Below are 26908 nucleotides of genomic sequence, written 5' to 3' on the forward strand. Positions count from 1 at the left end.
CAATAGTATTGATTAGGAATGTGTTACTTCATTTTTTTATGAAAAGCTTTGGTTTGAGTTGGATGAGTTGATTTACTTGCAGAATATTATGATGAATTCCCACTAATTCACAGCCACACAAATCACCATCACTGTGGGATGTATTCAGACAAAATGTATTTTCATTTATCATAATCTACGATAAACATAGGTTCATGATAATTATATATATCAGGATTATTAATGGCAGGATTTATAGGACAGTTTTCCTTTGGAATTTTTACATTTATTTGAATTTGTTTTACTGGAGGAGAAATTAATACTGCTTGTAGATGTTTGAAGTTTCACATAGAAAATGCTGTGTATATATTCATAGTTTGTGAATCAGTCTCTAAACAGTTAAACCAGTTATTACACAATCTGGGTAAACTGGGAATATTTTTGGTGAGTTTGTTTGTGTCAAAGTCAGAGAGCCGTGTCTCTCTACAGTGAGAGGTTTTTGTATGGCGGCTCAATGAGTTTGTATCACTGTGGTACACGTTCGGTGGAGGAACCAGACTGGATGTTGGAAGTAAGTCAGATGTTTAAAATGTTTATTTTTTCAGCAGCCATGTTTTCTTTATATTATATATTTAACAGGCAAGAAATAGTAGCTGCCTTTCCATTTTGTTTTTAGACATATTTTGCATTAAAAGACAAAGTTAGCTTTTGAATGAGAAAATCAAAAGTCCATTGTAATGAAAATAAAACATGAAGCTAGAAGATAAATCTTTATTTCTTACTTTAATGGTTAAGTTTCATCTTGAGGGCTTGTAGGTTTACTTTGGTGTGTCAAAGTCAGAGAGCCATGTCTCTCTACAGTGAGAGGTTTTTGTACGGCGGCTCAATGAGTTTGTATCACTGTGGTGGACTTTTGGTGGAGGAACCAGACTGGATGTTGGATGTAAGTTTCTGCACAAATACTAGAGTTTAAAGTTAAGTTTAGAAATCAGTTTTGTAATGTCTGCAGTAGATAAAAATGTTTTAATTTTAAAAGTAAAACTTAATTTTTATGTTTGAAGTCAGAGCAGTTTTAATCAACATTTCTTTGTACATTTCCGTCATATTTTAAGTCAAACGGGTTGAAATGTAAAAAAAATAAAACTGCAAACCAGTTTTACAAATGTTTATCAAGATTATATTCTTAATGTTCCACCTCAGTGATAACTAGGAGAGGAGGAAAGGAGAAAATCAACTCTCATACAGTAAAGGTGTCCAAGTGTCTGATGGTTGATTGACAGCTGTGTGGTCCCTGTCCTCTAAGCTGATTGGTGTCTCCTAGGTGATGTCCGTCCCACCCTGACGGTGCTGACCCCCTCCAGTGAGGAGCTGCAGCAGGGGAAGGCCACGCTCATGTGTCTGGCCAACAAGGGCTTCCCCTCAGACTGGAGTCTGGCCTGGAAGGTGGACGGCAGCAGCAGCAGCAGCAGCAGCAGCAGCTGGGAGGAGAGCAGGAGCCCTGGGGTGCTGGAGAAGGACGGCCTCTACAGCTGGAGCAGCACCCTGAGGCTCCCTGCAGACCAGTGGAGGAAGGTGGGCTCTGTCACCTGTGAGGCCACCCAGGGCTCCCAGACTCCACTCTCAGAGACACTGAGGAGAGACCAGTGTTGCCAGTCCTGACCTGACTCACTGGGACTCTGCTGCTGGTTTTACTCTGCTAATGCTCTCAGTCTGCACTCAGCAATACTGTTCTTTCTTTTTCTCTGTTTTTTTTTTTCTGTAGCTCACACAGTCTAATTTCATGTTTCATTAATAAAACTTTGTTGCTTGTTTAAATTTTGATTACTTTAACACCATAAAGACATTTTCATCAAATCAGTTGTTTTCATGTGCGTTACTGTAAAACAAACAGGCATTGCTGTCTTAGGGGTTCAATTAAATCCAGAGAGATTGAAATTAACTGAGTGTGTGATCTTAAAATTGCTTGTCTGTCTAAAGAGAAAAACTATGAAGTAATATCATAAGATGCTATTTTGAAAACAAAAACAAAGGCATCAGATTTATGTGACCCAGACACGATAAAAGTATATTCAGTCATTATTTCAGATTCCTTAAAACTTTTGCTTCATTATGCTAGCTACAAGTTTGGTTTTTCATATCATGAATGTTCAGACATTTTATGGCAAATCAGTTGTACTGTGTGCACATCATACATGAAGTGTGCCATTGGGTTGTGTTTAAGGGTTTCAGAAATGTCCAGAAAGTAATTCTCAGCAAACTGCAAAGTCTGAGAAGAATTTATTGCATTCAAATTATAAAGTTGGTTATCATCAGCATATTGTTTCATCAAAGTGTCAGTATCAGCAGTGTGATTTCAAAACATAAAATCATCAATGTACTTCTACATTGATGATTAATTTACAAACTAAATTAAATCTGCTGCATCATGTTAAATGTTTCAGAGCTGTATAATGTGTGGCTGTCACATCAGAAATAAACTGAGTGGTGAAATAAATATACTAACTTGTGAAGTAATGATAATTTTAATGGAAATACCCCTCTTTCACTACATCATTTGACTTGTTTAATGTGAGCACATACAGAGCCTAAATAAGACAGCCTGGGTGAACAGAGACAGTTGATAACCACCTTCATGGTACCTGTTATCTCAGACTGAGGTTTTAAGGTTTGTAGATCCAGCTCAGACAAAGAGAACCTGACTCTGTGGAACTTGCTTTATGGCATGGGCGTAGTAGACACAGGGTACGCATGGGACATGTCCCCCGCACTTTTTACAGCTGTTACCACCGTTCAATTTGTTTTTAACATGTGGTAACGTATTTTTCCGAACCGTCTTTAAATGTGCCATGAGTAGATGGCGCCAGGCGCATACACATGCTGTCATGTTGTGATCAGAATCAATCGCAGAGACAAGAGGTGTGCTGCTGAGCAGTGCTGCTGTGTGTTAACTATGTTCAGCAAACCAGCCAGCAAGAAGCAAAAAACCTTGCACAGTTTCTTCCAAACAAACCCTGTAAGTTGAGTAATGCTGTTGTATGTAGATAATGTTAGCTAAATGATGACTAATTAATAGATGATATATCAAGTTAAGGTAGTTAACAAGAACACTCATGTTATTGTACCTATGTTAAATCGCTTGCTAGCTAGTTTCATGCGAGGAAAAATCCCACTCCTTAATTTCTGCGCAAAACTTGTGCTCACTATTGCTTTGTACGTAGTTTTTAATCTTCATTGCCACAATATAAAGAGCAGGGTCAGGGAGGAGACAGTGGACCAGAGGCCAGCTACAGCTGACTGACTCTGTGTGTTTGCATATGTGTCCTGCCTCTCTGCTCCCAGCTGTTAAGAGACCAGTGTTGATCAGTGGCTGTCCAGGCCTTTCAGAGCCACTGACACGCTGACAGCACCATGATTGTGACAGAGATAGTATCTCTAGGATGCTGGCGTGATAGTTGCTTTAAGGCCAGGGACTCCGATCAGAGAGTAGGGCAGGGAGCGTTCAATCCAAAAACTTTAAATGATCACAGTGGGCAATTACAGGTCAGGGATGAGCACAAGGTATTGTGGATACAGGTGAGGGTGTGTGTGTGTGTGTGTGTGTGTGGTCCTAAAGGAAACAGAAGAAATAACATATAGTATCAATCTTCAATGACATTATTTTATATAAATCAAAAACATATTATTCCTTTTAAATAATTAATCAAAAATGGACTGTTCAATTTGCATCTAAACACCCTGGTTTACACACTAAATTAACTGGACATACATTGCACCTCAATTACTGGCCATAATGAATGATTCTGTGGTCAGCAGTGCCCTCTATTGGCAAAATGGTGTCACTGCAGTACTAGAAACGGCCACATGGCGAAATACCGCTAAATAATGAGGACATGTGCTTATGTACACAATTATCAAAGAATCAACAAGTTACCAAACCCCATAGGCACATTCATCATGTATGACACTCATAATATCGAAACATAAAGGCAAATAGGCTATATTAGTAAGAAATATGTCACCCTGTCCACATGCTCTGAACCATGTACCAAGAAAATGATGCATTAAACCCAGAAAAAACAGAAAGCACTCAAAGAACGATTACAGGGCTGATAATACCAACAATACTGAGTGGTCTACCATTAGCAAAAGAGTTTGAGACTCACGTTTGTGCATGAACGCACACAACAGGCATCCACAGCTGCTCATCCATGGAAAATGTGCATGGGTCTAGCCTTAACGAGGTATGACATCATCAACTACGGCAAGTGCGCCAGGATCAAACTACAGCAAGTCAGAAAAACTCACAATTACAGAGGGGGCTTGCAAACACTTATAACAATGAGAACAGATAACAGACTTTCTTACAATGATGATGTCACTGATTCTACTGCTGGCCACCCTGGGGCTCCATGTTCAGGGTGAGACTCTCTTCTGAAAATTTTGCTTCAGGATGCAATCAGGTTCACCTCAATGATGTTCTGCTATGATGGAGAAACACTGAAACAAGCAGCATTTACCTTCTTCCATCTGTTCTCCATGTTAAAGAAATGATACTCTTCTGTCTGGATGTTGATCATCTTTCTCCAAACTGGATTTGTCTCAATAACCCTTCAGCTCTTTTTCATGTTTTCCAGGTTCATCAGGAGAAATCATCCTGACTCAGTCTCCTGGATCTCAGTCTGTTGTTCCAGGACAGACAGTCTCTATCAGATGTAAAGCCAGTTCAAGTGTTACTAATGACTTGCAGTGGCACCTTCAGAAACCAGGAGAAGCTCCTAAACTCCTGATTTATAATGCTCAATCTCGTCAGTCTGGTATTTCAGATCGTTTCAGTGGTACTCAGTCTGGAACTGACTCCACTCTGACCATCAGTGGAATTCAGATTGAAGATGCAGGAGTTTATTCCTGTCAGCAAGACTACAGCTTTCTATTCAGACAGTGATACATCCGACAGATGAAGAGGAACTGATGTGGATCAGCAGCTGCACAGAAACGAGAAACACTTTAGAATCTAAAGTGACACTGAAGTCCTTATACCAGAATTATGTCAGGAAGTAGCATTTATGCTATATTAGGTTTTCATGGCTTTTGTGTTAAAATAGGTTATCAACTATATATTAAAAGGTCTGATCTAAATACATCTACCTGCAATGAGTGGCACGGTAAATAAGTTAACAGGCAACAACTTCAACACTAGTCTGTTCTTTGAAGGTTTTCATCACAGTTATTGAAATACATTTGAAAGTCAGTTGCTTCACATCTCTTAAACTTTATTCTCAAGAACTGCATTTACATATACTGACACTGTCCTATAATGAAGGAAACATGGAAATCACAGGTTTTGGGACAAATCAAAGTGAAATTAATTTTACTGATTGAACAGGCTGTTATCTGTGAAAAATACCAAAAGAGTATGTAGTGTAATATTTACTATAGTGTTCGTACTGTACCTTTAAACTGACCTTTAAAAGATACGTGTTGAAGCAATATAATCTGTGCAACTGACAAATTACACACTGGTTTAATATTTCATGTATTCTTATGACACACACACACACACACACACACACACACACACACACTCACTGAGCACTTAAGCATTGCAGTGGAGAAGTACCTAGGACTCACTGTGAATCATTTCTAAAAATAGCATGAGGATGGGTTCAGAAAACACTAGTGGAAAGTTAGGGGAATTGCAGTTTGTCCTGATATGACCCTAGAGGGGGAAGGACTAAAAAAGTGCAAACTCAGCAGAAATGTGACACCGATATGGTGGGAAGGACTAAAATTCAGCAGAAATGTGACACCTTTATGATCAGCGCCCAGTGGAAAAGTTTAAGGAAAAGAGATGACTCAGCAGAAATTCTACGATAAAAGAGCGAGCGCAAACAAAGAAATTTCGGTCTTGCTCCGGAGCTTGACTCATTGAGTTGTGATGTGTTTGTTGCCTGCGAGCACATTAAACTCAGTTGTATCTGATTCTATGTGTCTCCAGTGATTTTTTTTGACCTCTGAGTATTTCAGTTTTTGATATCTAATGGAAGACCAAGAAAGTCCGTTTGAGAGGAAAGGAGCGAGGTTGCGAACTTTCTGGCACGGCTCGGGACCTTGACTTTTTTGCTTCTACAAGTAGTACGTTGTCTAATTGCCGTTTATCAGCTGCAATATACCAGCAGTGTAAATCAGACTTCAGCTAATCAGGACCAAAAAAATTAATCCAAAGTGGTAAGGTTATGATGGTTTGATGGAATTATATCATATTACATATGCATATAAACATCACCCAGATTAATAATATAGTAAACTGTATGGCACCTGTGATTTTATAAAAGGCTTCTTTTTTACTCAGATTTCCTGCATCACTGATGTACTGTAGGTTCCTGTGTTAAAAAAGATAATAATAGAGGAAAAAAGTGATGCTACGCATACAGTAAGAGCTACTGGAATTGCACGGCTTAGTTTGGGGCATGTATGTAAAGTTACAGCCATAGAAATATAATGACTAACATTCTGTTTTTATTGTTATAATATATTATTGGATTTATGATGTTTTCCCTCAGTTGACAATCTGTATCAGTCAATATTAAATATTGACTACAGTGTAGCATGACTCAAAGGAGTGATGAAAGGTGGTTTGTAGCTGATTTCAAGCTGAAACTTGGAACAAAAAGTGTTCCAGACCAGGTTAAGTCTGCTGCATAAGTTAACATGGTGATCTTGCCAGGTTAAAAGAGAGCCACCTATGCAGGATAGAAAACTCTGGTTTAAGACTCAACATACCTTGCTACACCACGGATCTAACTTCCTCAGTTCTCACAGCTTTGTTTATTAATTTAGTTTAGACACTCTCAGCTATGGGTCCTATGACTTATTGTGTTGTTTACCTAGACTTCCTCCTTCTATTTGTTCTTTCTGCTAGACCTCCAGACTTCCATCGTTTTGGTTAACTTATAGTATTTATGAATTTGAAGTGTAGTGTCAGAGGCTGCTGTCCACCCAAATTGTTCTTCTTGAACATAAGGATGAATCCATCATTCTGACTGTGCTGCAGATCCTACTACTGCTGAGATGTAAACAGGAATCCATGAGTCTGTCAAGATACAAGGGGTCATCCACAGGATACATACATACATATATGGTAACTGTATGGCACATATGTTAAGGTTAACTGCGCTGCTTCCCGTAAGGAACATCTCGAGGGGTTCCTGCTTCATGATGTACAGATTCACAGGTGGTTTACTGCAGACTGGAAGACGCCACTGTCATTTTGTGTTTATACATTTAGAATTTACTTCCAGAAAGCTACCTGGAGAAACTAAAGGAATATATATATCACTGTTTTGCACGGACAAAGAACCTCCTGAAACTGGAGAAAGAAATGACCACTTTTGGTAAGGAGGATGGCTTTGTATCTCATTATGCTATAAGAAATAAGCTAATATTATGAATATGAATGAGGATGTCTTGCAGGCTTTAAAGCGTGGAGTTTGCATGGACAACAGTGGAGCTTCTATTATCGGCTGAATCTCTCTCTCAGGTATCTGCATAAGCTTGATCTGATACTGGATTGCTACATTAAAAGTTCTCTGGATCCTACAAAGCTTGTATCAGCGGAGTCTTTCCTTCACCATCATCTCACCATCTTTATCATTGCAAATAGAAAGGCCTGATAAACTACACAAGGTAAAGCAAAATCATCATTGTGCTGTCAGTGTGTCAGTGGCTCTGAAAGGCCTGGACAGCCACTGATCAACACTGGTCTCGTAACATCTGGAAGCAGAGAGGCAGGACACATATGCAAACACACAGAGTCAGTCAACTGTAGCTGTCCTCAACATATGGTGTTTATCACTCAGTGATGACAGCATTGGTAATTTCGATGGTTCAACTACAGAGTGGTGTATAAAAGAATGATAAAATTTTGTCATAGAGAATTTCATTCGGCTTCCTCCACATAAATACAGTTGATTCCGTTTGTGATTATGGGCTCTAGTTTCCCGGCGCAGGCGTGCAGGGTGGCGAATCCTGTGCAGAGCTAGTTTCGAGCAGCGCAACCCAAGGCGCGCTCAGTTTGGTAGTTTGGTAGACCGAGGTGCGCTGAGATGGGTGTGGCGCCACAGCAGGGGGAGGTGTCGACAGATCCAGCTTGGCGCAGTGACAGTTTCGTGCCAAAAGGCTTCACGGAAGGTGCGCTAAAAGCTCGCCATCTGAAACCAGGTCTACTGTCAGCGCAGGCACAGCGCAGCCGGTGTAAGCCGAAGTTTGACTAACCGGCGGACAGTGCGCACATGTCACCAAAACCTCACAGGCAGGTTTCCAGAATATCAGGCACATTAACGATGCAATAAATACCCCCAAAAAACACTATTCAATGCAACTATCTGCAATCAGCACATAAATGTATCTCTATATCGACTGTCCCGTCACATCTGATGTCAGATCAAAGGGGATTGGCACCGTTTGGCACATTTGGCACGCGTAATGGAAACCCAACCTGATTTGATTAACACAGCTGCAAACTAATGAGTTCATATCCCTCTCAGCCAACCACAAACAGCCACAGCATCAGATAGGGAGTATATATTCAGCATCTGTCATCTTAGAAAAGTCAAAAGAAAAGAAACAGAGTGAGACTGCGAGAGAGAAAGAGAGAGAGCGTGCACAAGAGAAACGCAAGATTGATTTACAATTGTGGTGACCTCCTCCCAGGCTACCTTTGGATCATCAGCCTGTGGAGGTCTGCTCGCAGTTCCGTATATTCGGACACTGCGAGCTTGGACCTCCCGGACCAAAACATCAGTTTGGCCATCTGACGCTGCTGCTCTCTTCTGCCATGGCGAATTGAGTAAACTCTCATTACGCCTTCGCGCAGCGCATTTAAGGGCGAGCAGAGGGGCTCATTTGATTGGTGTGATGTGTGTAAAACCCACTCCACGCCTTCTCTCCTCCCTCTTTCCGACTTGCGTAGGTAGGAGGGACGGAGGTGGGAAAGAGGAGTAGCTGCGCCAGGCGCACGGTGTGCCAAATTTACAAAATCCGCCTGGCCACACCCAGTTGGCGAAGCACAGGTGCGCTGCGCCCCCGCCGCGTCCGGTCTGCGAAACTAGAGCCCAATGTCTTAATATCTATAGTGGGGTTTTTGTTATTCAGGTATAAAAGAGAAAAAAATCACCGCAAAAAATATTCAATGCACTCTTGAGAGAGTGTGACATATGTTTCATACCAAGAAACCAATTAAAGTTTGCTAGATGTTCTGTTAATTCTTTTAGCAACGATATCTACATTAATTTAAAAACTTTTAAGAAATTGCAAATTCCAAAGTCTGTAATTGATCCTTTTGACAAATTTAAAAAGCAGAGCAAAGTAAACAGAAGAACTGCTTCAATTACTGTTCACATTATTCGTTGGTGTAGAAGATGATTTTACTATGGTGTTGCTTTAAGAAAATGTGTTAAATGCTGATATGTTTCTTACATCTTAACACTAGGCACTCTTTATGGGTTTCAGTTCTTTATTGTAGAGGCAAAAAGGCTAGATAAAAACTTACCTCTCAAAAGCACTGTGGGTATCACTTGGAACATCAGGATGCCATCTACAAGCAGATTCTTGTCTTCCAACCTCCACAGTGGCCTCAGGCAGCCAGCATTGGCCAAACAGTCCTCAATTGGCTCTGTTGTTGCTAGCAGATCTTCAAATGATGTACATTCTGTGACCTTCCAATAGATACAACAAACAAAATTTGAAAGGGCTGTAATTAAACATCTTTCCCTCTACACAAGTCACTAGTGTTGATACAGATGCACATACACCACAACATATTCTAAAACTCAAAAAAATTACCCTTTTAATTTTTTCACGCAGGTCAATATCTGCAACATCTTCAAAAACTGGCTTAGCCAATTCTGGGCCATCAACAAGGCAACAGAAGAGAGTTGGGGACAGAAAGCTTGCGGGTGGACCGCCATGTACAAGGCTTACTGCAATGTCCCTGCCTGCAATGAAGTACCTGTCCTCTCTCATGGCTAGAGAAAATAAAATAAAATTATTTATTTGACAGTGCATGTGTACAAAGACTTGACAAATACCTGTACCATCACATAAAATGTAGTGATTTCAATAAATAAAATTATTATGAGATTACAATTAATACATACTAGTATTGTCAAAAGCCAAGTTCATTTTGCCACCTTCTCCCACAAACACTGGAGACAGGGGCAAAGCTACCATTAACAGTCTTTTCTCTTCTTGGTCCACCTAAGTCCACAGCCTCTTCAGGTACTCCCATATCATCAGAAAACCTGACAGAAATACTGTGACATGGATCATAGGTCCCTGGTTTAAAACCTCTGATGGCTGCATCCAGGACTGTGGATCGGTTAATGTTAAACTTGCATTTCCTCTGATAGTTTATTTTTGTTGCAAGATCTTGCAAAATATCGCTTGCTGGCACCGATGATCCTGTGGTCCTTCTGAAAAAAGATACAAGATACACAAGATAAATATGAGTTATACTAGTTTATATTATAGTATATACTAGTTAAGAATGTGACATCATGTGTGTATTTTTCATGGTCATTGACAATTTTGAACATCAGAACATAACTGCCACGTACAAAGTATATTAGTAAGCATTTAGTATAATACAAAGTCAAGAGGTTGTGATATGTAGCACAATAAGCAAAGTTTTGTAAACTGTGTTCCAAGCATGCTCAGTGGCACCTGTTATTAAAGTAACCTCTCTCCTGATAGTAACAACCTTATCACTGTTGTTAGTCTCTGGAGACATTTCTAAACAAAAACAAACAAACAAACAAACAAAAATAACTGCCATCTCCAGGGACGAAGTGCAGTTGTGTGGCTTATTGAAGTGTTTTTAATAGTTTTTGGACAACTGAGCTGAACAGCACAGAAGAATAAGATATCAGGCTTTGGATACAGGTACCGTACTTCTAAGTAGAAATATGTTAGTTGTTGGTTTGGCTCTGCACAACATTTGTTGACAATAATAAAAATATAGAAAATTGTCAGCCTCATCATTTAACTTACATACCAGTGCTGTCAATGGCCAATATACACATTAAATATGCATATAAACATATGAGCAGGTATGGCATCTGAATTCACTAATAATGCAACAAAACTTTGTTTGGAAGTGGCTACCATGAAACATTTGCATTTTGTACTAACCTTTCACTCTGTAGGCTTGCCAGTATAGCCTGGTTCAATTCCTCATCATCAGAAGACATGCCAGACAGTGCAGCCATTACTGAAAGGTAGTTATCATAGTTTGCTGATTGATGGTGTGTTGAGGTAGAGGGTAACACAGAACAAAGACTTGCTGGACTGCTGCTCTGGTAGGGTGAGCTTGAGCTGTTTTGGCAAGTCAGGACCAGAGTTGGATCAACTCAAGTTGTTCCTCCAAATGATGAGGTAGAAGGCTGACTGGTGGAAGGGCAGCTTTCCAGTGAGCACACTGACAACTGACTAGAAGAACTGCTTGCTGAAGTGCTGCTGTGGTTGGTTGAGATACTGCTTTGGTATGTCAAGGCAGGAGTTTGAGTGACTAACGCTTCACACCCAGTTGATGAGGCAAAAAGTTGAACTGCAGAAGTACAGGTTGATGGGGAGGCAGTCATTCAGCTGGTGAAACCGTCTGAAGATGCATGTGAGTGTCTGTCTCGTGTTAGAGAGGAGGAGTGCAGCTGCCTTGCTGAAGCAGTGTTTTCCTCACAAATGTTGTCCTCACTGCTATAGCCTGTAATATCATCCTTGGAAAGACATAACACATATTTTCAGATATATTAAATTTCAACTGTAAATGTAACAGTACCTGGAAAGACCAAGATATAAGATTATAATTCTAAGAATTACTTTTGCTGTCCATGCTTTAAAAGTGCCCATGGAGTACTAGTATCCTCTCCTAATTTTAGCTCTCGGTTAGTCCAATTAAGCAGCTGTCAATTTATTCAATTTCTGTGCTTAGATTTAACATTTTAAAAACAGGCATTCCAAATCTGCACTAGTCTATAAAAAAATTATATTGTTCTTCAACATTTTAAGAACGACAAAGATAACATTAATCTTCATTCATGTTTATGCACCAATTATGATTATTATGGTTATTATTATTACAGTGCTCTGCAAGTCAATTCAAATGTGATACAACTTACCAAAATTGGCTTTGATGGTCTGATGTGTCGGGCTTTGGATTTATAGACTTTATGTATGAGATTTGCATCCAGCTCTTGTCTAGCACGCAATTTGGGTGAAAACAGTCTGTTGCCACATGCCATCAGAAACTTGAGGCTGAAAAACAGTGGGTAAAAATGCAAAAGGTTAAAAAAAAGGGTCCAAAAAACTTTTTTTTTCTCCAAAGGCATCCCGGATTTGTTCAGTGACACTCCTCTGGTCCCAGGATTTCTGGAATTCAAATCCATTCAATATATGTCCTTTTTCGTGTAACTGTTGCTTTGTGCGATGTTTGACAACAACACTGCTCGATGGCCTTGGAAGAAGATGTTTTTGATGTCTTTGTTGAAAGTATCGTGATAATGTGTTTTGGCCCTACAAAACAAAGCAGAAATGTATGTATTCATCTTTAATTGCATTCTGTTCTCATCAACCCATAAAACATGGCAAAATTTGGGATGTTGTACTTTTTAGAATCCTTCTACAGCTCTTTTGAATAATATATTTATGAATATTTATTAACAATTAAGTTCATAAAATATTCTATATTTCTATATTCTATATTAAAATAAAATATATAAAAGATTTATATTGATATATAGTTTAGTTGCTATTCTGTTCTGGCTTTGTGAATAAACAAATTGAAATAAACAAACTGAAATATGATATTTATATATACATCACAGCTCTTTAAAAAAAATGGCTGTCATTCATTTCATCATGCATGCCCTTTAACACTGCTCTAAAACTGGTGACAGGGAGTACATCAAACAATTTGATACATTTGAATTAAGGTGATGGATGAACAAGAAAACAGAAAAGGCTGTACTACAATGACCTACAATAACACTCTTACTTAAAATAAAGCACTGTCAATATCTTAAGAACGTTGCTAATGTTACTGTCACTTAGGGCTAAATAATGTGACAGTCTGTAGTCTGTAGTTTCTCATGTCTGTGCTGGAGACCAGAGAGAAAGACGTTTTTAAAAGTCTCTGTGTGCTTTTGTAGCTTCTAACTCAATCTCTGTGGTTTGAACTTTAGTTTCTCTCCTGCGTCCCTGTTTGTACTTTCAGATTTCTGCTTTATTTTACCGTTTCCTGATCGCTTTCAGCCGTATCAGAGCCGTGTTAAGTTACTGCTGATAAAAACACACCATTTCCTGCTTTTGCTGCTTCATATTAAAACCCTTTAAATAACAAAATAATGGGGGTTTTAATTGTGAAGAATGTACAGGAAATTGAAAGCGTTTATCAAAGTTTACTGTCGCTAATTCAGGGACTCACCGGCAGTAGCTCAGCCCATAGGGACTTGGGTTGGGAACCGGAGGGTCGTTAGTTCGAGTCCCCGTCCAGACCAAAATATGGAGCGTGGACTGGTGGCTGGAGAGGTGCCAGTTCACCTCCTGGGCACTGCCGATGTGCCCTTGAACAAGGCACCGAACCCCCCACCGCTCGGGGCGCCTCACCAAGGGCAGCCCCCTCACTCTGACATCTCTCCACTTTGTGCATGTATAGGTCCTGTTTGTGCATGTGTGTGTTTTTCGGGCCTGTGTGTAATTGACAAGCAAGAGTGAAAACATTGAATTTCTCCTCAGGGGGATTAATAAAGTAAAGAAACTTAAACTTAAATAAACTTAACTAAATTCTGTTAGTGAAACGAGGCATTTCGCAGAGATTGTGACACTCAAAACAATATATTCACCGTTTCACAGCCGCTTATTTGATCACTGCTTGCAGTAAACAGCGCTGCTTTTACTCAAGACAAGCTCATCATCAGTTAAATATACACCTTCAAGCGAGTAACTTAGCGCCGTTGTAATGGAGTCAAGCCAAGCCAGCACATATTATGGAAAAAAAAAAAGCCAATCGTAGTCTATGTTGCATTTAACATAAGTTCTGAAATATGTTGATACAGATTGACTTAACCTGTTATTGCTGAAAGATCTTCCCTCTACCTGTGTGAACTAACATTAGCAGCATTAGCGCCACACAAACTGCTAAAAACGTTTGTTGGGGATTTTAAAAAAATGGATCTGAAATAGGTTTGTCACTGCTCGAACTGAGTAGAACATGGCGAAAGTTAGCATCACGGCTAGCGGACATTTCTAGTTAGCTACATTTATCCCTTTCATAAAACGCTTCACAAGTTCAAAACAGCTTCTGATATTTTCTGTATTTAAATAACTTTTATTTGCCTGTACTGTTTAGACTACCAACATGGTTTGTTTTTTGTTTTGTTTTTTAAACACTAACATTAACTAACCAGCTTTGACTGTGTTGCCAAAGTGTGTTGCTAAATTAGCAGAAGTAACGTTACATTTAAGATTTAATATTAGTACACTGACGAGTTACCATCTAACGTTAACGTTAGATCGTTCTCACCTTTTCCTTGACCGAGAGTTCCAGTTGTCAAAGTGCTGCTGAGTCTGATATCGCAATGACGGCCGCCGCAGTCCTCCGGTTTGGCCTTGTGTCACGTTAGCTGCCGCTTGGATTGCTGAAGGGACTTGGGAGTTGCCTGGTCTGAAAAGTTCTCGCATCTCACTTTCCACCGTGCTGTGAGTAACGTTAGGTGCAGCTGAGCCTGTCCTCTGCTGCTCAAGGGACGAGGACAAGGATGTGACCGTTTCAGGCAATGACAAAATATTTCTTAATACCCCAATAGCTTGCTTAAGTGCCCGTGTCTCATCTCCCCCCTCCATGCTGATCGTGACCTGACCTGACCCTGCTTGACTTGAGCTTCTCAGCCAATCACAGCACGATAAATTATTCTTCTTCTTTTGGTTTTATGGCGCGTTGCATCCATTGCTCATTAGGTGTATACCGCCACCTACTGTACCGGAGTATGTAGACGATAAATGGACTGCTCTCCGTTTCCACTATACTCTCACTCACACAGTGGCTGCGGTCGGAAAGTCTTTTTTGCTTAGGAATGTTCTTAGCTGAGTGAAATGACCCGGAAGTATTTTAGTGGCTGCCATAATAAGAGCTGTTCGAATTCTTTAAACACTAAGGAAAGGAGGTTCAGTGCTTCCTTTCAGATCTCCTTTAGCATAGGATACATCGGACCTTCCTAAGCGATAGGAAAGGAGATAATTTAATCCCACAATGCTTTGCGGGAGCAGTATTTAAAGCGACCGACCATTCACGGAGACAAACGCATAAACCCGAAGAAGTAGGAGAAGAGGAAAAACGAAAGAAGCGACAAAAGGTAAAGAAAAGGAACAACTGGCTCTCAACATGACTGAAAAGTCACAGAGATCACCATGTAAGTCACCGTTACATGAAGCTTTGCCCATCTCATGCCATAACTTGATCATATGCGTAACGTTATATGCTCCAAATTCTCAACAATATGTTAAACCCATGCGAACAGCCTATGGGGTGCTGTTTGTAACGTGGCTCACGCTGAAAATAACATCAACATTTTGCCACATTTAGCTTCAAACATTGTGTAAAAAAATGTTGTGATTTTTTTAACGTCACCTTTTACCACATTCATAGCAATATTTGTTAACTTAGAAATATATTAAATAGTTAAATCTAAATATTAAATGTGGCACTCATTAACTCTAAATGGTCTGTGAAAAAAATAGCAGATGTCTTAGTTACAACATGATTGAGCTAACTGGAGTAGTTTCATGTCGTATCCGACAACGAGAGGCTTTTAACAGATGAAGTCCTGATGTTAGCTTTACTTCTGCTGACCCTGCTTTCTAGACATCGTGATTTCCCAAAACTGAATAAATACCACACATAGCAACACAAAACTGCTTTGCTAGCTCAATCATGTTGTAACTAAGACATCCGCTGGAAAAAAATATTTTTTTCACGGACCGTTTAGAGTTAATGAGTCATTACAGACACCACTAACAGGGCTGACAGCTAACGGTTAGCCCCGCTAATTGTGCGTATAGACTGCATTGTGTTTATAGACTTTACCAACACCAGATTAGTCTAAACGGTGATATAGTGACGTGAAAAATGTGAGATATTCATATGTGTGTGTGTGTGTATATATATATATATATATATATATATATATATATATAATGTGTGTGTGGCCCGCCACGAGAAACCCAGCAACAAGTTGACCCGGCACAAGTCGAAAAAAAAGAAAAAAATCAATTTTTTTAAAAAATGAGTGATTTTTGTTTTTTTGCAGAATGTGTAAGTTGAAATCATGAAGAAGCCACTCCATGTTTCAAATACCAGTATTGGTGGCCTTAAAACCATAAACTTTGTATTTGAATTTGGGTTGTTTTAGAGTGTAGCGTAGAAACCTAAGAAATTGTTGAGCGCTAGACAGGCGGACACAAAAATCCTCACCTGTCAAATTTATTTAAAGTGAAGTAAAAGTAAAATAACCCGACTGCTTACTTCTACACTGCAAAAGAACAGAAAACACCACAAATCAAGTTGATTAATTAAGGGTAGTTATATTCATTCCTAATTCTAATTAGATCAAGCCGAATCAAATAACTCAAATTTCTTAATTCATCAATGTCACTGCAGTAAACAGAAATCCAATTCAACTCAATAGTTAACCACAGGAAATCAAAATATTCAAATACAAATAATATTCATTCAGCTCATCAACAAATAAAAGGAAATTATGTGTGTGTACGTGTGTGCGTGTGTGTGTGGGTGAGAGAGAGAGGTTTACAGTTCAGTTAATTTAGTTCAGATAGGTGAGAGTGTTGAGGGGAGTATGAGTAGTATGAAGGTAATCCAGTTCAGTTCAGTTTGGATGGGTGTGAGTGTGAGTGAGTGGGGAAGTATGAATGTAATTCAGTTCAGTTCAGTTCGGATGTGTGAATGTAATTCAGTTCAAATCAGTTCAGGTGGAAGAGTGTGTGTGGAGTGTGAGTGTGAGTGAGGTTGGAGGCAAGGACCCAGGTCTGCTTGAAGCTCGAGTTTGGAGAAGCCAGGAGATTGTGGGGAAAAAAATGAACTTATCTGCTGGTAGTGAGTCATCCACCTCAGCTCAGCCACCGAATCCAAGCAGGAAAGGCACAGCAGATCCAGTCTGTTTCCACCCGCTCCAGAGATCAGCTTTTCTTTGAGGTTGTTGTTTCCTCACCGTTCATTTCCAGCCAGTCCTTGTAACACTTTGTCCCTAGGGTAAATTCACTGTTGTCTTTTCATTTTAATCCAGTGCTGGGTTCACCCATTTACTTATTTCCTCTTTTGTTTCTCATTCTCACTTCTCCTTTCCATCCTCCTTCAAGTCTCCTTTGTCTGATTTTCCCGCTCTCTGTTCAGCTCACAGGTGTCCCTTAATTTATCACCTTCCCCTCCTCCTTCCTCTCCTGCTCAGGTGGACAAGGCTGTGATCTCACTTCCTTTTCCCTTCCTGCTACAAGAGGAAATGCTCTGATCCTAGTTGGTGGTGCGACAATAACAACAGTAAATTTGCATACTGGCTTTCTTTGGCTATTCACGTGCTTTTGTTCTTTTTTTGGCCAATCAGCTGAACCACATGGCTACTTATGCAGCCAGCCGCTCCTGCATAAGGAACTGCTACTTCTGGAAGCTGCATGTGTTTTCATCATTGAATGAAGATGGACCAGGAAAAACGCATTGCAGAAGAGCTAAATTGTGGCTGTTACAGCGCAAACAGCGCTGCTAGCATTCTGCTGAGCCAAAGTCAAACCAGTCGTCTGCTCAGCGAGGATTTAAACACTTCGTCAGTATTTCTGGACCTTTTATAACGTCTCTGCTCATTTGTTGACGATTAGCAAGCTAGCTTAACTGTTAGATTCTGAGGGAAATATCTGCTCTGTGTTCATTAATTAATTAATCTACTACTTTTAAGATTTTATTTGCCTTAAAGTCTGTACATTGGTGGATGGCTGATCTCGTGTCTTTGACCGGCGGATTTTAAGCTTTTTGGGACACCTGACACCTGACACCTGCCACACCAAACTACTTTAGCGTTTCACTAACTTTTAGCAATATACTAGTTTTTTCTCCATTCTACAACCGGATCGACCACAACGATACTGCCCGCCTGAGAGGGAAAGACCCTGTGAACACTTGGGCCACCCCAGAACCCATTACTGTGCTGTTTTCTGGACACCGGACTGACTGCAGCGGTGGACAGCGGACACCCATTCATCTCAACGGGCCCAGTGCTTGGGCCCGCGCCGGTAAGTCCCGTTTTCTACTGGATCCAAACCACCCTGACCCAAGACCTACGTTTAAAATTCTAACTGTTTAATGTGTGTACTTTGACCGGATGGCCGATTGTGTATACTTCCTCGGTGGATTTTTGAGTTTTAGGGCATTTACTGTGGATTAAACGAACGTACGCACACACAGAGGAACACAAAACACATGTTTGTATACAGAATAGTACACCCCCAATGATCAACTTTATTCAGGGGCTTTTTGTAACAAAAGCATTTCTATTTCAGTAAAGTACATTCTGATTCTGATCAGTCCACTAAAGTGCTTAAGGAAAATAACACTACATCAACATTAACTACATTGTTCAAACTACTACAATAGTTTCTGCCCTGCAGGCTAACAGATACCTGATGTCACTGAGAGCTAGACCAGTAGGGGGTAGGGCTTATCTACATGAGATGCAAATGAGCAGCATTGTGTTACCTGGCACCTGAGAATTCAGAATCGTTCAGCCTGGATTTCTCAGTAAAGTAGTTTCAGGAGTGCCTGCATTCAAATGGCCACAACTTCTTCAAATATTTTCAGATTTCCATGTGTTAGACATCGTTGGAAAGCTTAGAAACTACACTTTCAGAATCTGTAAATAACTCAAAATGCCTCTCAGGAGACTTGTTCCTGGTTTTTCGATGGCTGGTTGCATACGTAGCTAAACTCTGCTGGTTTTTTACCCGGAAGTATTTGTCAACAACAAGGTGATTCCCTCCGAAGGGACACTAACAACTCAAAGTACACCTCAAATAAAATTTCTCCAAACATGTTTTCTGTTATTTTAGGTAGTTATTATCACGCTAATGTATGTTCAGGTGTTCATTTCCCCCGATAAGTTGGTTTTGTTATTTGATTCTATAAACACAGTCTGACCATCTCAAGCTTTTATTTTGGTACTTCCGGTGACCGGCAGTGTGAATTTGCATATTAGCTAAATATTTAGTTTCACCCAGAACATTCAGATTTAACATTTAACATTTAGATTTAGCTTTAGATTTAGCATTTAGATTTATATTTAGATTTAGCATTTAGATTTAACATTTAGATTTAGATTTAGCATTTAGATTTAACATTTAGATTTAGATTTAATATTTAGATTTAACATTTAGATTTAGATTTAGCATTTAGATTTAATATTTAGATTTAGATTTAGCATTTAGATTTAACATTTAGATTTAGATTTAATATTTAACATTTAGGTGCCACATTTAATATTTAGATTTAACTATTTAATATATTTCTAAGTTAACAAATATTGCTGTGAATGTGGTAAAAGGTGATATTAAAAAATTCATAACACTTTTTAAACATTGTTTGAAGCTAAATGTGGCAAAATGTTGATGTTATTTTCAGCCTGAGCCACTTTACAAACGGCACCCCATAATAAACGTCACGCTACTGTTGTAACATTGCCCAATTCAAGTTAATATTGTGGTGTAAGATATGCTCAGTGTGCATTAATCATGTCACTATTTGAGCGTTGTTGATTAATTCATTTTTCTTCAGTCACAGATGCTGACATCTCTGCACTCATAAGGGCACGTGTGCGGCTGCAGCACCTTTTCAGCGGGAGGCAGCCCTTTTTAGACTATTACGCAAATGAATTTCACCCAAACACTTTAGAATAAAGCCTCCCACATCTTTACCCTGCCCCCCCTCCTTTTTTTCCCCTTTCTGCTCTCTCTGTGAATTGAATAGTTTACTCATTTCTTGCATACGAACATCAGCAAACACAGAAAACCTGTCCATTTAGGCAGAGGATATACTGTTTATTGCACAGGTGCACCTCCATCCCTATGTGTGCTCTTGTTATTTGTTCTTTTCTTTTTTTCTGTGTTGTTATTGTCACTAATATAATGGAAAACCCAATGAACACAGTTAAAAAGATAAATAAAACAAAAATAACTTCAAGGCACAATGATGTCAACATTTCAAGGTGTTTACTGAGTTTTGTGGTCGTTTTTAAACTATTGTAAGCAAATGACAGATGATGATTGATTGGCATATTAACACAGAAGTTTGTCTTTCAAGACAGAGGGATATGAAACATTTTTATTTAGAAGATGTTTTTAATTCAACATGTTTGCAACTTAAGAATGATATGTACAGTAGTAGATTTGTAAGCCTAGCATATTTGCCTCTCTTGCATACACTTGAACATTTGTCATAAATAATCACAATGATTCAGGAGGGTGAGTGTGTGCAACCATTTTCAGCGTTTCAGTTTTGTGACTGCCTATCTGTCTTTTTTATTCAATTCAGACGTTGGTAATAAAGTCATATTTTTCTCTGTGCTGTCCACGTTTATTTAGCCTGCATGAAGCAGCATGTAAGAGGGTATAGTAATGTTTGTGTAAGAGTATAGTGGTGTATGTATAAGAGTATGATTGTGCATGTAAGAGGATATAGTAGTGTTTGTGTGAGAGTATAGTGGTATATGTATAAGAGTATGATTGTGCATGTAAGAGGGTATAGTAGTGTTTGTGTGAGAGTATAGTGGTGTATGTATAAGAGTATGATTGTGCATGTAAGAAGGTATAGTGGTGTTTGTGTGAGAGTATAGTGGTGTATGTATAAGAGTATGATTGTGTATGTAAAAGAGTATAGTAGTGTTTGTGTAAGAGTATAGTGGTGTATGTATAAGAGTATGATTGTGTATGTAAGAGGGTATAGTAGTGTTTGTGTGAGAGTATAGTGGTGTATGTATAAGAGTATGACTGTGTATGTAAGAAGGTATAGTAGTGTTTGTGTGAGAGTATAGTGGTGTATGTATAAGAGTATGATTGTGTATGTAAGAGGGTATAGTAGTGTTTGTGTGAGAGTATAGTGGTGTATGTATAAGAGTATGATTGTGTATGTAAGAAGGTATAGTAGTGTTTGTGTGAGAGTATAGTGGTGTATGTATAAGAGTATGATTGTGTATGTAAGAGGGTATAGTAGTGTTTGTGTAAGAGTATAGTGGTGTATGTATAAGAGTATGATTGTGTATGTAAGAGGGTATAGTAGTGTGTGTGAGAGTATAGTGGTGTATGTATAAGAGTATGATTGTGTATGTAAGAAGGTATAGTAGTGTTTGTGTGAGAGTATAGTGGTGTATGTATAAGAGTATGATTGTGTATGTAAAAGAGTATAGTAGTGTTTGTGTAAGAGTATAGTGGTGTATGTATAAGAGTATGATTGTGTATGTAAAAGACTATAGTAGTGTTTGTGTGAGAGTATAGTGGTGTATGTATAAGAGTATGATTGTGTATGTAAAAGAGTATAGTAGTGTTTGTGTAAGAGTATAGTGGTGTATGTATAAAAGTATAATTGTGCATGTAAGAAGGTATAGTAGTGTTTGTGTGAGAGTATAGTGGTGTATGTATAAGAGTATGATTGTGTATGTAAAAGAGTATAGTAGTGTTTGTGTAAGAGTATAGTGGTGTATGTATAAGAGTATGATTGTGTATGTAAAAGAGTATAGTAGTGTTTGTGTAAGAGTATAGTGGTGTATGTATAAGAGTATGATTGTGTATGTAAGAGGGTATAGTAGTGTTTGTGTGAGAGTATAGTGGTGTATGTATAAGAGTATGATTGTGTATGTAAGAAGGTATAGTAGTGTTTGTGTGAGAGTATAGTGGTGTATGTATAAGAGTATGATTGTGTATGTAAGAAGGTATAGTAGTGTTTGTGTGAGAGTATAGTGGTGTATGTATAAGAGTATGATTGTGTATGTAAGAGGGTATAGTAGTGTTTGTGTGAGAGTATAGTGGTGTATGTATAAGAGTATGATTGTGTATGTAAGAAAGTATAGTAGTGTTTGTGTGAGAGTATAGTGGTGTATGTATAAGAGTATGATTGTGTATGTAAGAGGGTATAGTAGTGTTTGTGTAAGAGTATAGTGGTGTATGTATAAGAGTATGACTGTGTATGTAAGAAGGTATAGTAGTGTTTGTGTGAGAGTATAGTGGTGTATGTATAAGAGTATGATTGTGTATGTAAGAAGGTATAGTAGTGTTTGTGTGAGAGTATAGTGGTGTATGTATAAGAGTATGATTGTGTATGTAAGAGGGTATAGTAGTGTTTGTGTGAGAGTATAGTGGTGTATGTATAAGAGTATGATTGTGTATGTAAGAAGGTATAGTAGTGTTTGTGTGAGAGTATAGTGGTGTATGTATAAGAGTATGATTGTGTATGTAAGAGGGTATAGTAGTGTTTGTGTGAGAGTATAGTGGTGTATGTATAAGAGTATGATTGTGTATGTAAGAGGGTATAGTAGTGTGTGTGAGAGTATAGTGGTGTATGTATAAGAGTATGATTGTGTATGTAAGAAGGTATAGTAGTGTTTGTGTGAGAGTATAGTGGTGTATGTATAAGAGTATGATTGTGTATGTAAAAGAGTATAGTAGTGTTTGTGTAAGAGTATAGTGGTGTATGTATAAGAGTATGATTGTGTATGTAAAAGAGTATAGTAGTGTTTGTGTGAGAGTATAGTGGTGTATGTATAAGAGTATGATTGTGTATGTAAAAGAGTATAGTAGTGTTTGTGTAAGAGTATAGTGGTGTATGTATAAAAGTATAATTGTGCATGTAAGAAGGTATAGTAGTGTTTGTGTGAGAGTATAGTGGTGTATGTATAAGAGTATGATTGTGTATGTAAAAGAGTATAGTAGTGTTTGTGTAAGAGTATAGTGGTGTATGTATAAGAGTATGATTGTGTATGTAAAAGAGTATAGTAGTGTTTGTGTAAGAGTATAGTGGTGTATGTATAAGAGTATGATTGTGTATGTAAGAGGGTATAGTAGTGTTTGTGTGAGAGTATAGTGGTGTATGTATAAGAGTATGATTGTGTATGTAAGAAGGTATAGTAGTGTTTGTGTGAGAGTATAGTGGTGTATGTATAAGAGTATGATTGTGTATGTAAGAAGGTATAGTAGTGTTTGTGTGAGAGTATAGTGGTGTATGTATAAGAGTATGATTGTGTATGTAAGAGGGTATAGTAGTGTTTGTGTGAGAGTATAGTGGTGTATGTATAAGAGTATGATTGTGTATGTAAGAAGGTATAGTAGTGTTTGTGTGAGAGTATAGTGGTGTATGTATAAGAGTATGATTGTGTATGTAAGAGGGTATAGTAGTGTTTGTGTAAGAGTATAGTGCTGTATGTATAAGAGTATGATTGTGTATGTAAGAGGGTATAGTAGTGTGTGTGAGAGTATAGTGGTGTATGTATAAGAGTATGATTGTGTATGTAAGAAGGTATAGTAGTGTTTGTGTGAGAGTATAGTGGTGTATGTATAAGAGTATGATTGTGTATGTAAAAGAGTATAGTAGTGTTTGTGTGAGAGTATAGTGGTGTATGTATAAGAGTATGATTGTGTATGTAAAAGAGTATAGTAGTGTTTGTGTAAGAGCATAGTGGTGTATGTATAAGAGTATAATTGTGCATGTAAGAAGGTATAGTAGTGTTTGTGTGAAAGTATAGTGGTGTATGTATAAGAGTATGATTGTGCATGTAAGAGGGTATAGTAGTGTTTGTGTGAGAGTATAGTGGTGGTGTATGTATAAGAGTATGATTGTGCATGTAAGAGGGTATAGTAGTGTTTGTGTGAGAGTATAGTGGTGTATGTATAAGAGTATGATTGTGCATGTAAGAGAGTATAGTAGTGTTTGTGTGAGAGTATAGTGGTGTATGTATAAGAGTATGATTGTGCATGTAAGAGGGTATAGTAGTGTTTGTGTGAGAGTATAGTGCTGTATGTATAAGAGTATGATTGTGCATGTAAGAGGGTATAGTAGTGTTTGTGTGAGAGTATAGTGCTGTATGTATAAGAGTATGATTGTGCATATAAGAGGGTATAGTAGTGTTTGTGTAAGAGTATAGTGGTGTATGTATGACAGTATGATGTTACATGTGAAACCAAGTATGAATTATGTCTCTAAGGGCCTCTCATATGTATAAATGTGTGAGTGAAAATGTATAAATATGAGAGTGAAAATTTATGTATGTGTGAGTGAAAATGTATGTATGTGAGTGAATATGTATAAATGTGAGAATAAAAATATATGAATGTGTGAGTGAAAATGTATAAATGTGTGAGTGAAAATGTATAAATGTGTGAGTGAAAATGTATAAATATGAGAGTGAAAATACATGAATGTGTGAGTGAATATGTATAAATATGAGAGTGAAAATACATGAATGTGTGAATGAATATGTATAAATATGAGTGAAAATATATGAATGTGTGAGTGAATATGTATGAATATGAGAGTGAAAATATATGAATGTGTGAGTGAAAATGTATAAATGTGTGAGTGAAAATATATGAATGTGTGAGTGAAAATGTATAAATGTGTGAGTAAAAATATATGAATGTGTGAGTGAATATGTATAAATATGAGAGTAAAAATATATGAATGTGTGAGTGAATATGTATAAATGTGTCAGTGAAAATATATGAATGTGTGAGTGAATATGTATAAATGTGTGAGTGAAAATGTATGAATGTGTGAGTGAATATGTATGAATATGAGAGTGAAAATATATGAATGTGTGAGTGAAAATGTATAAATGTGTGAGTGAAAATATATGAATGTGTGAGTGAAAATGTATAAATGTGTGAGTAAAAATATATGAATGTGTGAGTGAATATGTATAAATATGAGAGTAAAAATATATGAATGTGTGAGTGAATATGTATAAATGTGTCAGTGAAAATATATGAATGTGTGAGTGAATATGTATAAATGTGTGAGTGAAAATGTATAAATATGAGAGTGAAAATATATGAGTGTGTGAGTGAAAATGTATAAATGTGTGAGTAAAAATATATGAATGTGTGAGTGAAAATGTCTAAATATGAGAGTGAAAATATATGTATGTGTGAGTGAATACGTATAAATATGAGTGAAAATATATGTATATGTGAGTGAAAATGTATAAATATGAGAGTGAAAATATATGTATGTGTGAGTGAATATGTATAAATATGAGAGTAAAAATATATGAATGTGTGAGTGAAAATGTATAAATATGAGAGTGAAAATATATGAATGTGTGAGTAAAAATGTATAAATATGAGAGTGAAAATATATGAATGTGTGAGTGAAAATGTATAAATGTGTGAGTAAAAATATATAAATGTGTGAGTGAATATGTATAAATATGAGAGTGAAAATATATGAATGTGTGAGTGAATATGTATAAATATGAGAGTGAAAATATATGAATGTGTGAGTGAAAATGTATAAATGTGTGAGTAAAAATATATGAATGTGTGAGTGAATATAAATATGAGAGTGAAAATATATGAATGTGTAAGGAGAATGTGTGTGTGTGTGTGTGTGTGTGTGTGTGTGTGTGTGTGAGAGGGCCAGAATGAATTATGTCTTGTACGGCCCCTCATACCATCTCATCCAGATGCACTGGTGTGAAACAGCAGGTTTTTAGAACATTGCAGAATGGTGCATTGCAAGTAGTTACCTGTTTCAACTCATCATGTTGCGAATCTTTGGTCTGAACTGGGCTTGAAAAATGAGGTAGGATGATTCCAAATTTCTTTCATTTCTTGTACATAGTGAAAACATTTGGTTTGATCTAATTCATCTTAGTGTCATAGAATGTGATTTAAAAAAACAAAAAACATTTACATTTAAAATAGGACTGAGAGTCACCAGACAATCTGCGCTACCTTCTGATCTGACTGTCATCAGCATACAAAAATAATTTTTTGATGGTGTGAATGACATGATGCTAGAGATACTGTGTGAGAGTGTGTGTGTGTGTGTGTCCTCAGTGAAGTGTATCAGTCTCTGCAGTAGCTTCCAGCTGCAGCAGTCAGTTCAGTTTCTGTTCAGTCTGACTGAGGGAGGTTTTTGTACGACGCTTTTTCACTGTGTGAACAACCACTGGCTGTTAACATTGAATTCACCCTGACAGTAGTAAACTGCTGCATCTTCAGTCTGGACTCCACTGATGGTCAGAGTGAAGTCAGAGTTTGATCCACTGCCTGTAAAACGATCTGGAATCCCTGATGCTCGAGTGCTCGCATAGTATATGAGCAGTTTAGGAGTTTCTCCATCTCTCTGTTGGTACCAAGAGAGGTCCACTCCATCATCTACTCTGTGACTGGTCCTACATGTGATGGTTACGGAGCCTCCCACAGCAGAGCTCACTGCTCCAGACTGAGTCACTGTGACCTGACCTCTGGACTCTGAGGATACAGAGACACAAACATAAAGCAGCATCATGGTTTTGTCAGCTTCATTTCAGAGGGACAGATGTTGATAGAGGAGAGGAGTTTGATTCTCTGGACTTTACCTGTGAAGCAGCAGCAGAGGAGAGTCCAGATGAGGACGGAGATCAAAGTCATGTTTTTGATGAGGAGGATTTCTGTGGCTTCTGTTGTCATGAAGGACAGCTGTCAGTCATCCAGTGTTCAACTCTCAGGACTATAAACTCTCCCAGAGCACTGGAGCATGGTGCTGCTGATGCAAAGTGGCTCTCTATGGAAATGCTCTGACTGACTCCAACAGGGACTTGGATTACTCTGATGATGCTGATTATCAATGGATCAATAT

At 38.1% G+C, this 26908-nt stretch overlaps 3 pseudogenes and 1 gene segment (V, D, J or C); 3 read left to right on the forward strand and 1 right to left on the reverse strand.

Annotated features, from left to right (window-relative positions):
• Positions 1 to 26908, forward strand: part of LOC144467420 (Ig kappa-b4 chain C region pseudogene) — a 42964-nt pseudogene that overhangs the window by 5881 nt on the left and 10175 nt on the right. The window lies entirely within an intron of this gene.
• On the forward strand, positions 1307 to 1638 carry LOC117263968 (Ig kappa-b4 chain C region pseudogene; annotated as a pseudogene).
• Positions 3357 to 4936, forward strand: LOC117250786 (Ig kappa chain V region 3368-like). The segment is given in 3 exon segments: positions 3357 to 3387; positions 4346 to 4397; positions 4614 to 4936. Coding segments are annotated over 2 exon segments (360 nt in total).
• Positions 7688 to 14959, reverse strand: LOC144467401 (uncharacterized; annotated as a pseudogene).

The sequence above is a fragment of the Epinephelus lanceolatus genome, chromosome 16, assembly GCF_041903045.1.
Source record: "Epinephelus lanceolatus isolate andai-2023 chromosome 16, ASM4190304v1, whole genome shotgun sequence".
Taxonomy (NCBI): Eukaryota; Metazoa; Chordata; class Actinopteri; order Perciformes; family Serranidae; genus Epinephelus; species Epinephelus lanceolatus.